Genomic DNA, 11110 nt, shown 5'->3' on the forward strand with positions numbered 1-11110 from the left:
TTCTCCACAACGCCCAGCTAGGAGCCAGCCCTTCACCTAGCACTCTTTGTCCGAATTCCGTATTGGCAGGCAGAGCAGATAAACAGGTGAAGCCAACCTGCACTAGCCCGCACAAGTCGGAGCTAGGTGGCACAGAGCCTGTAAATAGGGCTTTGACTTCAGAGATGGGGGCACCTGTGAGTTTGAGGCCAGCCTGGGCTGGGACCTTGTATATCCTCCCTCGCTCAAGCAACAAAGCAAAATCCAAAGCATAAAGCTGCTAATTTCGCTAACAAGCCTGTGGTTGATTTTCTTTCCTTTGCCCTAATGCTTTCTTTCTAGTTCGCTTTAGGCCAAGGCGAGGCAATTTTTAAATTTTTTTGATTGGACGAAATGAGGACGTCTTGCCCTACCAGAGAGCACCGAGGAGGCGGGACTCTTGGCTAGGGTTTGATCCGGAGCTGGCCTGCAAGCTAGTGCGCCTGCCCGGCAGTGGTTAGAGGAGGCGGGGCTCAGCGCCGGGTTGCGTGTGGACCGAATTCTGGACTGTGTTGGGGGGCAGGCTGCAGAGAGAGGTGGCCCGGGGTTAGGGGCGTCTTACACCCAAGCGTGAGGAGGGAGGCACAGGGCAAGGCCAAGCTCGCACCGGTCGGGGTCCGGTCGGGGTTCGGCGTGCCGGCAGGTCCTGCGCGATAATGGGGGAGGTGGAAATCTCCGCCCGGGCCTACGGGAAGATGTGCCTGCACGCCTCTCGGTACCCACACGCCGCGGTCAACGGGCTGCTGCTGGCTCCCGCGACGCGGTCCGGAGAATGCCTCTGCCTCACCGACTGTGTGCCGCTCTTCCACAGCCACCTGGCCCTGTCCGTCATGCTGGAGGTCGCGCTCAACCAGGTACCTGGGCCTGGAGAGCCCCGCCCCCGTCCCTGGTAACGAACCCCTTTAGGGGCTGTCAGCCTGAGTGCGTGCTCAGCCCCTTGGCCGCGGCACGCACCCGCAGCGCCAGAGGCATGATTTAGTTACAGAGGGCTCCTTTCTCACAACAGGTGGACGTGTGGGGCGCACAGGCCGGTTTGGTGGTAGCTGGGTACTACCATGCCAATGCGGCTCTGGACGACCAGAGGTAAGTTGGGTAGCTAGGGAAGGGAGACTGGTGTGGCTGAGGTGCAGATGGACCAGCGTGGAAAAATTTTTTATTTTTTCACTAAGTGCTTAGCAGTAGGGCTGTACAGCAGTTATTATACTGAGTCCTGGGAGAGCAGAGGTGCGGTGGGGGTGGGGCGGACAGCCGGCTTTCGACCAAACAGTGATCTCCACTGAAGGTATGGTATCTCCGGTGCTGTAGGAACCGAGGACCGACCGTGCAACCATCAGCTTAAAAAGCCCACTGCTTTATACGCGTATACTTTACACACCAGATGGCTTAGATCTGTGGTAATTTGCTTCTCTCTGAACTTAATACACTTGCTGTCTTTTCCATCTCAAGATCCACCCCATCCTAACAGGTGTACAGTGTGAATGTGGACATTCCGTAATTTACTCCTGCAAATGCCGACTTCATCTCCAGTTTTTAAATTTCAGAGAAAGCCCTATTTTATAGTAAGTTCGTTAAAAAAAAATGTAATATACTTGCTTTTGTTTTTGAGACAGGGTTTCTCTGTGTAGCTCTGGCTGTCCTGGAACTCAAGCCGAAGACCAGGCTGTCCTCGAACTCAGAGATCATCCACCTTTGCCTCCAGAGTGCTAGGGCTAAAGGTGTGTGCCACCACACCTAGTTAAAAAAAAATTTTTTTTTAATAGCGGAAAGAAGGAAAAGATATATTTAATATGGCCATACTGGAAAGAGGGACAAAGAGCTCCAGCGAGGCACGGCTGCTCTTCCCATGTCTGTCTTCTGGGTCAAGGGGAGAGATTAAAGTTTACGTAGAGGGACAAGGATCTGCATACCTAATCAGTCAGGAGCGAGGTGTGGTCCTGCCCTGCTTTGGCCCATCTTCTTCTGCACTTCAGATTTGTCCTGAGGTCACCTGACAAGTTGCTAGGCCTGTGTGAAACCCCTTGAAGCTGTATAAAGGAAATAAAACGAAGTGGGAGGGTCTCTGCAGGCCCACCACCATAGGTGAAGCACCGAGCAATATCATGTGGGTCTGTTTTGATCACAGTGGCCAGATGACATGGGGGATGGGAGAATCAGGCTCTCTTCTGTGGATTTTTTAGTCTTATTAATAAAAGAACTTTAAAACCTCAAGGAAGGGGGCTGGAGCGATGGCTCAACAGTTAGCCCTGGCTGCGCCTCCAGAGGACCTGGGTTCAACTTCCAGTACTCACACGACAGCTCACAAATGTCTGTAACTCCTATTCCAGGGATCCAGGACCCTCATACATATATACATGAAGGCAAAATACCAACGTACATAAAATAAATAATATAAGTAAGTTAAACAACAAAAAAACCCCGAAGGACAATTTTAGTAGAGTTAAAAGGACCAGACCCAGAGCAGGCAAGCTGTGCTTTCCAGAAGAGAAAGGAGAGAAGGAAAAAAAAAGTCATACCCTTTAAACCAGCATGGAGGTCAGGCTCATTGCAGAAAAGCAGTGGAATATTGAGCTTTAGACAGAGTAAAAGAGCACAAAGTGGGCTGGAGAGATGGCTCAGAATTTAAAAACACTGGTTAGGTAGGTCCTGAGTTCAGTTCCTAGCAACCACATGATGGTTCATAGCCATCTATAGTGAGATCTGGTGCCCTCTTCTGGTGCTGCACATGAAGTACACATGGTGCTTCATGGCACACATGAAGAATGATGTATAAATCAATCTTTAAAAAAAGAAAAAGAAAAGTACCAAGTATAAGAAAAAAGCATGTGTAGGTTCTGGCCAGCATCTGAAAGAAACAGGCCCCAGAAAGTTGGGCAGACCCAGCCAAAATCTCATCCTAGAGATACATTAAGTTAGCATATAAAGTGCACTGTGGCATTTTCATACTTGTTTTTCTGTTGTTTTGTTTTTTTTGAGACAGGGTTTCACCGTATAGCTTTGTCTTGGAACTTACTCTGTAGACCAGGCTGACCTTGAAATCAGAGATCTGCCTGCCTCTGCCTCCTGAGTTGTGGGATCAAATGCATTTGACACTATCACCCAGCCACATTCTTTATTCCTAATTGTCCCTCCCCTAATAACCTGTTCCTCTGCCCCACTTTTGCTGGTTCCTGCCTTCCCACCCAGTAAATTCTTTATAGTTTTGAAAAAAAAAAACTTTATTATTTTTGTGTTTTGCCTGTATTGTTTATCTGTATACCACATTCATGCAGTGCCCCTGGAGGCCAGATCCCCTGGGACTGGTTGTCAGCAGCTGTGTGGGTGCTGATTTGAACCCAGGTCCTCCGAAAGAGTAGTTGTACTCTTCCACAGGGCCATTGCCCCAGCCCTATTTGTTTTAATTTGGATGATTCAGGTAAATTACCTTCTCCAAAGCCTGCTTCAGATTTCATCTCCTGTCAGTAATATCTGAGCACCTGTTTTCCACAGCATCGAAGCGTCAAGCAGTCCTGCACCAAGCATCAAACAGGCCCGACACTCCCAGGCCAGCTGCAGGGAAAGGCTACAGCTTTGCACACATCGACAAGACCTGGGAGACCTGGGTCTGCCCTCAGTTGGCTCCTCACTCCTCTGATCTTCCCTCTACACAGCCCGGGGCTTCTGGCCTTGAAAATTGCTAGTCGAATTGCAGAATTCTTCCCTGGTGCGGTGCTTATTATGGTGAGACTGGGGCGTTACAGTGGGGAGGTGGAGAGCAGGTGGGGACAGCATCCTGAACACTCTTCATCCCTTTGTGCATCCAGCTGGATAATAAGAAGTTGGTGGCTCGGCCCCGTGTACCTCCTGTCATCGTCCTAGAGAACCAAGGTCTTCGATGGGTGCCCAAGGACAAGAATTTGTAAGTGCCCCACTACTCTGTCTCTTCTTGGAGGCCCAAGACTCCCAGGCTGCCTTTGCCCTGCCCCATGGCTTCTCTAGGACAAAATCTTGTTTCGCTTTTGTTTTTTGAAATACAGTTTTCCTGTGTAGACCAGGCTGGCCTCAGACGTTCAGAGAGATTTGTCTGCCTCTGCCTTCTGAGTGCTGAGATTAAAGGCATGTGCCAAGCTCTAGACACGATCTTTTAAGTTTGTGTCTGGTCCCACTGTTTGACCTCCATGTTTGAAATTTCAGAGTGATGTGGAGAGACTGGGAGGAGTCCCGACAGATGGTGGGAGCACTGTTGGAGAGCCGGGCCCACCAGCACCTTGTGGACTTTGACTGTCACCTTGATGACATTCGGCAGGACTGGACCAACCAGCAGCTTAACTCTCAGATCACTCAGTGGGGTGGTCCCACCAATGGAAACGCCTGAGCCAGGAGGATCCGAATACAATAAAGACATGGGCTGGTGGACAACTCTCTTATTTATTGTGTTTAGGGGGCAGAGTGAGGGAGAAGCCCCCAGGAAGAAGATTGGGTACAGTCTAGAGTTCCCGGAGAAGGAAGAACAAGAAAGTGTCTGCTGTGCCCATCACAGAACAAGAGGCGGGGCTCAGTAGATCATCCCCTTTGTTTCTCCACGGGGCTTCTTGAGCTTCTCGAAGTTCTTCAGGATGATGTCATACAACACAGCCTATAGGATGACAGAGTAGTGGGGGTGAGCCACAGGCCCCCAGTAGTTCTATACCCCATTTCCAGCTTTGGAAAGGCTGGTGCTTGTCACTGTCCACCCCAAGTCTGCCTGGTCAGAAACTGGAAGGTCCGGGAAAGGCGCTCCTGCCCACCCCCCGCCCTCCTCTCCCTCACATAAGCATTGCGGATCTCCATGACCATCAGGCGGATGTCCTGGTACTCTGCCTCGTCCAGCTCATGCACCAGCTGCCGATAATCACCCTGCAGAAACTCCGAGTTAGCCCCGACCCGAAATGTGCCTTCCCTGGCGTAGCCTAGCCTGGGCCTCACCTACCACGTGGGGCTGCTTGGCTGCTTTGGCTACGGCGTCACCCCTCTCTGAGAAGTACCTGTGGGAAGTAGAGGACAGTGTGGAAGGAGGGAGTTAAGAAGGAGGGGGCTGAGGCCTGTCCCCAAGGGTAGTGTGTGCTGGGGCTGCAGTGGCCAGGCAACTAACTCACTTAGAGATTTGTGTGTGGAAGCCGTCCAGCTTGGTATGAAGGCTGGTCATCAGCTCAAACACCTTTTCCTGAGAAAGAGAATGTGGAGTCGGATGGAAGCATGAGCTGGCTACAGCTACAGGGAGTGGGGCGGGGTTCTTACCTGGACAGCCACTCCAAAATTATTCCCATCCTCTATCCGAGGTATCTGTAGCTGCAACCAGGTGGTGACCTGGGAGTAAAGGGATAGCATCGAGACTTTATCACCACATCCTCTCCCCTCCATACACGAACCCTCATTCCAAGCATCCCGTTCTTCCCTTGCCTGCCCACAGTGGATGGAGGGATGCTGGGTCCACACTGAGATGCAGGCTGCCTCGCCTGCTATGTACGCCCTCTCCTAAGTGCCATGTAATAACTGGCAGGGGGTGAGCTCACCATATTGAGTTGTTCAATGACATCCTTGATCTCAGGCTTGAGGCGCTGGAGCAGGACCACAATCTTCTCGTTGCAGTTCACTGGGCCACAGGGAGGACCTAGAGAGTGTGCAGTGGGTCGGTTAGCCACTGAGCTGAGAGGGTTGGAACGGGGAAGAGTAGAAGACAACCTGGAAGTTCCGAGACACAGGCCTCCGCCCAACGCATCCGTTTCAAGTACCTTTGTCTTCATCTTCCCCTTTCTTCTTCTCATCCTTCTCTTCCTTCTGTAGGGAGGAAGGCGGGCCTGAGGCTGAGGTTCTCTATGGCTGGCCCACCTCCCAGCTCTCCCCGCTTGCCTCCTGCTGTTTCTTCCTCTCCTCCTTCTCTTTCTCCTTGACCGGATCAGGTACTGGGATGTCCAGTGGAGCCTTCAGATTGCTCAGGTTGGCTTCGTTGAGGGCTGGCTCCTAGTGGTACAGCTGGAGATGAGGGTGTCCCACTCACCTTACCACACCCCCATCCCCAGGCTCCTCCTGAGTCCTTGCTGGGCCCCAGTACCTTTAAGAATGCATCCAGCTCTGAGATCTTCTTAGGGAAATAGCTCCCAAGCAGGTTCTCAGTCTGTAAGGTGGTGGAGGAGAATGGGGTCAGAATCAAATGCCCCTTCCTAGGCAGTGAAGCAAGGGAGGGCAGAGTGGCTGCAGCGGGGTGGAGGTGGGTTGCCGAGGTAGGTCTTACCTTGCTACACAGGTCTTCACGAAACACATCCACCTGTGGGGTACAGGCAAACCTTCAGAAACCTAGCTTTAGGGCCAGTTCCCTTTGGGTCATGTAGGGCCTGACCTGGGGAACAGAGGAGTGGATCCCTCTAAGGCCACCCATGAAGAAAGTGAGATGAGTCCCCGTAGAGGGTGGCCTGAGGTGTTAATTTTCAGCACACCTGAATATGGGGAGAGTTCAGTGGATGCTGGGGGCAGTATTTGGGGAGGAGAACATTTCTGGGGCCACCAGGGTTGTACAAGGAGAGGGAAGAAAGGCCCGTGGCCGGGTGTGGAACCACAAGCCTTTAATCCCAGGTAAAAGCGGGTAGATCTCTGGGAGTTCGAGGCCAGCCCGATCTACATAGTGAGTTCCAAGACAGCTAACGCTACGTAATGGAGAGACTCTGTCTCAAACAAAGCAAAACCCTCGGCCAGTGGGCAGAGGCAGAGTGCAGGCGTGTGCCCTTTCTGTGTGAAAGATCCCGAGGTAGCCTGGGCAAGTCCCTCTCCCGGTCTGTGTGTAGCCCTGACTGGCCCTAGACCAGCAGACTTCACGCTAGCTTTCGGCTTCATTTCACCCCGCTGGACCACAGCCGCCTCACTTCCTCCCAGGGGATCAGTTGCTCCTGGCAGTAATCTGGGGCGCAGACCCCCCACGACTCAGGTGCGGGGCTGGGGACCGATGCCCACAGCTCCGGTCCGCTCGGAGCCACGCCTCTCTGACGCTCGTCCTCCCCGCTCGATCCCACAACGCTCACCTTGGCTTGGGCTTCAGGGTGGACCCTCAGGGTGGCCATGGCCAGAGCCGGGGACTGAGCGCCGCACGAGGCGCCTGGAGGGGGCAGCGGGAAGGGAAAGCGAAAGCAGAGCTCGCAACCCGCCCCGCCTTCCTGGGTTAGGGGAGAGGAGGGCCGGGTGGAGGCGGAGACAGCCTGCTGAGAGGCGGGGGCTCCCCCGGCAGCCCGGGCAGCGTTTCCGCCCGGAGAGCGGGGCTCTTCCCCCGGCGGCCGAGCCTGCCTCCCAACGCCCGCCCGCCCGCCGGTGCCTGCACCCCGCTCCTTCCCACCTCCATCCCGCCCTCCGTTTCCCCGCGCCCCCTGCTCTCCCTGCTTTGGCCAGGGCGATAGCGATAATAAGCCTTACTGGGGGGGGGGGGGGGGTGTTAAATGCTTTCTGATCTGCAGCAAGACCTGGTTTCTCTTCGTCTTGCCGTCGCGGTCCCCTGACTTCACCAACATACTCCCGCCCTATAAACCATCCCCCTCCCTCCTCGAGCAGGGATTTCAGGCCTCTATGATAAAATCCAGAGACTTTCACAATCACCAGAGCCTTTCAAATCTATTGCTTTCCACACTCATTCGTTACACAAGCAAATACTTGCAGGCAGGTGTTTATTCCGGCTCCGAGGACTCTGCCCTTGAGACACCCTCAATGCCCTCACTCCGTTCTTAGCTTGGATGTCCGTTTTTCAAAGAGAATTTCCCGCCGTCATTCTTCAGAAAGTACCTTCCTCGCCCAGTTTAGTGCCTGCTGCAGTGCTTCCACAGCACCTGTGATTCTGTTATTAGCCATTTTGTTGTTGTTTTGCTTTTGAGACAAGATACTAGAGTGCTTTCAACAGTGGCCAGGCGAACTTTTTGTAGGGCGTTAGTGACAGCTGTTTAGTTTTGGGAACGGTGCAGCAACTCAGCTCTGCTTCTCTGAGAGGAAAGGAGCCCAGGAAATGAATTAGTGTGGGCGAGTTTCAGTAGAAGTTAACTTACGGACCAGAGATCTTGCGTTTCATGTAATTTTCACACGTCAAGAAATACTTTTTCAACTTTGCTTTTTTTTTTTTCTTTTTTTTAATATGAATCTTAAAAAAAAAAAGATTTATTTAATGTGTATGAATGCTGTTTTCATGCACACCAGAAGAGGGAATCAGATCCCATTACAGATGGTTGGGAGCCAACCAGGTGGTTGTTGGGACTTGAACACAGGACCCCTGAAAGGGCAGCCAGTGCTCTTAACTGCTCAGCCATCTCTCCAGCACACTGTTTGTGTTTTTCAAGACAGGGTTCTTCTGTATAGCCCTGGCTGTGCTGGAACTCTCCCTGAACACAGGCTAGCCTCAAACTCACAGAAATCTGCCTGCCTCCTGAGTGCTGGGACAAGATACTTGCACCACCATGCCTGGTTTTTGTTCAACATTACCAAGAAAAAAAAATGTGGGAGATGGAGTGGTGGCTCAGTGGTTCAGAGCTCTGGCTGCTTTTCCAGAGGACCTCAGTTCAACTCTCAGTCCCCACCCTCAAGACAGCTAAAGACTGCCTGTAAGTCCAGTTCCAGGGGATCCAATGCCCTCTTCTGGCCTTTACCAGTATTACATGTACATGGTGTACAGACACATGTAGTCAAAACACCATACACATAAAAAATAAAATAAAAATTTCACAACCGAGTAATATGAACACTACTGAACTTATCTTATTGGTCTGTTGTTGTGCGGATTAAATTTGTCTATGTGTGTATGTTCGTGAGAGAGCCATGCACATGCATGAGTCCAAGGAAACCAGAAGTGAGTAATGTCTTCCTCACTCTCTCCAAGTCTTCCTCACTCTCTCCCCCAACTTATTCCTTAGGAAAAAAAAAGTTCTTGTACTAAACCCATAGCTCAGCCATAGGCTAAACTACTTCAGGTAGCCATGCCCAGCGCATTAAACACTGGTCTTTATGTTTGCACAGCACACACTTTTCCACCGAACCATCCCCCTGGCCTCTAAATGTATTAATTTGTATAAATAACACATACACACTTAGGACACCGACAGAAAGGAGCAAGCACTAGGCTTGCACTTTTGCTGTTGGTGTGTTTCTCTCTTGCTCCCTCAGGAACCCATCAGCAGCAGAAGCCTTGCTTGTCTTGTTCTCACACCTCGGCTGACAAACCTTCCCTAAGTGAATGTGCACACCATTCTTGTGAGATAGAGGTGGAAACCGTCCTGGCATGGGTTGCCCAGATAAGGAAAGCAGGGGATTCTGTGAAGAAGGCCGGAAGAACTAAGTAACTAGGCTGGAGATAAAGCATCTACTGAGAGAGGCTGACGCACACGCCCAAGGATGATTACCTGCTTTAGTAGTACCATCCCTTGACATCACAGCTCTAGAAAGCTACAAGTCTACAGACCAGGAAACCAAAAGGATGGAGGTTGTGAACAGAAAAACACATTCAACATTAACGACTTCAAAAAAAAACGGTGAAGAAGGAACTTGGGCATCTTACCCTCCCCACCCTCCTAGGCTAGAAAAGAACAGGAGCCAGAGCCAGGCCCGCTATGCCTTTCTTTATTTCTTTCAGTTGTTTTTGCGGATTGAACGGGATCGCGGGAAGAGCCCGTGGCCTGGGATCCCAGGGGACCAGGGCTGATGATACCAGCTGCCATAGGTGAGGTACCAGGCAAACGTGCCTACTGCGGCACCCACCACCTTGTGGGTGTATTGGTGGAAATAGATGACCGTGCAGAGCAGCAGGAAGTTCCAGAGGCCCAGCAACAGCACGTTGAGTAGGAAAACAAGGCGCAGAGGGGCCCCAGCTGGTAGCCCGTGGGCCAGGTACTTGGCAAACACAGCTGCTTCCTCAGCCATGAGGAGGCAGCAGAAGGTGAGTAGGAAGGTGTGGGAGGAGACGGTGTAGCCCCGCCACTGGTGGCCGGCTGCCAGGCAGCTCCTGCGGTCAGGCAGCTCATGCAGCAGTAGGCCCTGCGGCAGAGGCTCGAAGCAGGAACCGGTTAGGTCCTCGATGAGGAGAAAGGCTCTTCCGGCCCCACGCCACACAGCTGCCCCCACCACCAGTCGGCTCAGGTGCCTGGCCGTCACCGCCACGCGTCGTGTAGCCAGGAACACCACCAGCAACACAAAGCCCCCAAGGAAGGTACATGTCCAGCCCCACGCTGAGTTCACAAACTTTCTGTGGGCAGGAAGATGGGAAGCTAGTTGAGACGCGTAAGTCCCATTCCTCCACACTGATCTGAGTTCCACACGCGACCACCAGTTTTCTTTACAAGATCCTCCCACCCCCACCACCATTTCAGCATTGTCCATCTCCTTAGAGGACCATCGGGCATTCTAGGGTCCACATTTCCTCTTCGGTCCTTTACTTCCCCGGGCACCCCCAGGCTCTGTTTTCCCCCCTCCCCCACACCTCCCCTTGACCTCCTCAACCTCCTAGCCTATTTTTAGTATTCGGACTGGCAACAGAACAGAGAGGCCTGAACAGGGAGGCAGCTCCCACGGACTTCAGCGGACTCACATGTTGAAGAAGTTGCCGTGGCTAGCGAAGATCGTCCGCGAATTAACATGGAACTGCAGAAGGGGTCCGAAGATGACCACTGCTGCCAACCAAGCGTGGTAGAGGCGCCGTAAGCAGGGGCTGCCCAGGAGGCGGGCGGCTTGTTCACTTCCAAAGTATAGTAGGGCAGAAGCCAGCCAGAGCAGCACCTTGACCAGGCATCCCAGCAGTGCTCGGACTCGGGTCCCGGCCCCCAGCCCTGCCCCCACTATCTGCCCCCGCTCCATGTTCCCTCCCCTCCCCACTAACTGCCTGCTCTGCTGGGAGGCTGAGGAGGGGCTAATGCCCCCCCCCACACCCCCAGACACAGATAGGCAGTGACAGGTGTGGTAGACACAGGGCAGAGCCCTGTTGGCAGCTGGCAGGCAGGGAAGGGGGGCCAGCAAGGGGCCATTTGAGGGCTGACAGTCAACATGGTCCTGGCCTTAGGGTGCAGGGAGGTGTGTCCTGGCCTAGCCTGTGTCCTTTCCTGTTAGCTTTGAGTCCTCAGCTCCA

General features: G+C 52.8%; 3 protein-coding genes across 6 annotated transcripts; 1 reads left to right on the forward strand and 2 right to left on the reverse strand.

Moving 5' to 3' along the window:
• Nucleotides 1–453: 453 nt before the first annotated feature.
• On the forward strand, nucleotides 454–4413 carry Emc9 (ER membrane protein complex subunit 9). Of its 4 annotated transcripts, none has more exons than XM_060391166.1 (6): nucleotides 824–872; nucleotides 1025–1101; nucleotides 1484–1577; nucleotides 3505–3735; nucleotides 3819–3913; nucleotides 4189–4413. In XM_060391166.1, exons 3-6 carry the CDS (start codon nucleotides 1497–1499, stop codon nucleotides 4367–4369), a joined length of 588 nt encoding a protein of 195 aa, XP_060247149.1. In that variant the 5' UTR covers nucleotides 824–872; nucleotides 1025–1101; nucleotides 1484–1496; the 3' UTR covers nucleotides 4370–4413. The 4 variants fall into 4 exon arrangements, with proteins under 4 accessions (XP_021506015.1, XP_021506016.1, XP_060247149.1 ...); XM_060391165.1 differs by having other exon boundaries at nucleotides 829–872; nucleotides 1465–1577; XM_021650340.2 differs by lacking the exon at nucleotides 1484–1577 and having other exon boundaries at nucleotides 454–872.
• Nucleotides 4404–7200, reverse strand: Psme1 (proteasome activator subunit 1). Its single transcript, XM_021650339.2, has 11 exons — nucleotides 7047–7200; nucleotides 6266–6298; nucleotides 6086–6148; nucleotides 5884–5994; nucleotides 5766–5811; nucleotides 5547–5644; nucleotides 5272–5340; nucleotides 5130–5197; nucleotides 4964–5018; nucleotides 4804–4890; nucleotides 4404–4630 (listed from the first exon to the last, which is right to left on the reverse strand). The coding sequence occupies exons 1-11, from the start codon at nucleotides 7083–7085 to the stop codon at nucleotides 4550–4552; spliced, it is 750 nt and encodes a 249-aa protein (XP_021506014.1). The 5' UTR covers nucleotides 7086–7200; the 3' UTR covers nucleotides 4404–4549.
• Nucleotides 7201–9621: 2421 nt separating this feature from the next.
• On the reverse strand, nucleotides 9622–10844 carry Fitm1 (fat storage inducing transmembrane protein 1). Its single transcript, XM_021650378.2, has 2 exons — nucleotides 10577–10844; nucleotides 9622–10234 (listed from the first exon to the last, which is right to left on the reverse strand). The coding sequence occupies exons 1-2, from the start codon at nucleotides 10840–10842 to the stop codon at nucleotides 9622–9624; spliced, it is 879 nt and encodes a 292-aa protein (XP_021506053.1). The 5' UTR covers nucleotides 10843–10844.
• Nucleotides 10845–11110: the final 266 nt, after the last annotated feature.

The sequence above is a fragment of the Meriones unguiculatus genome, chromosome 9 (assembly GCF_030254825.1).
Source record: "Meriones unguiculatus strain TT.TT164.6M chromosome 9, Bangor_MerUng_6.1, whole genome shotgun sequence".
NCBI classification, from domain to species: Eukaryota; Metazoa; Chordata; class Mammalia; order Rodentia; family Muridae; genus Meriones; species Meriones unguiculatus.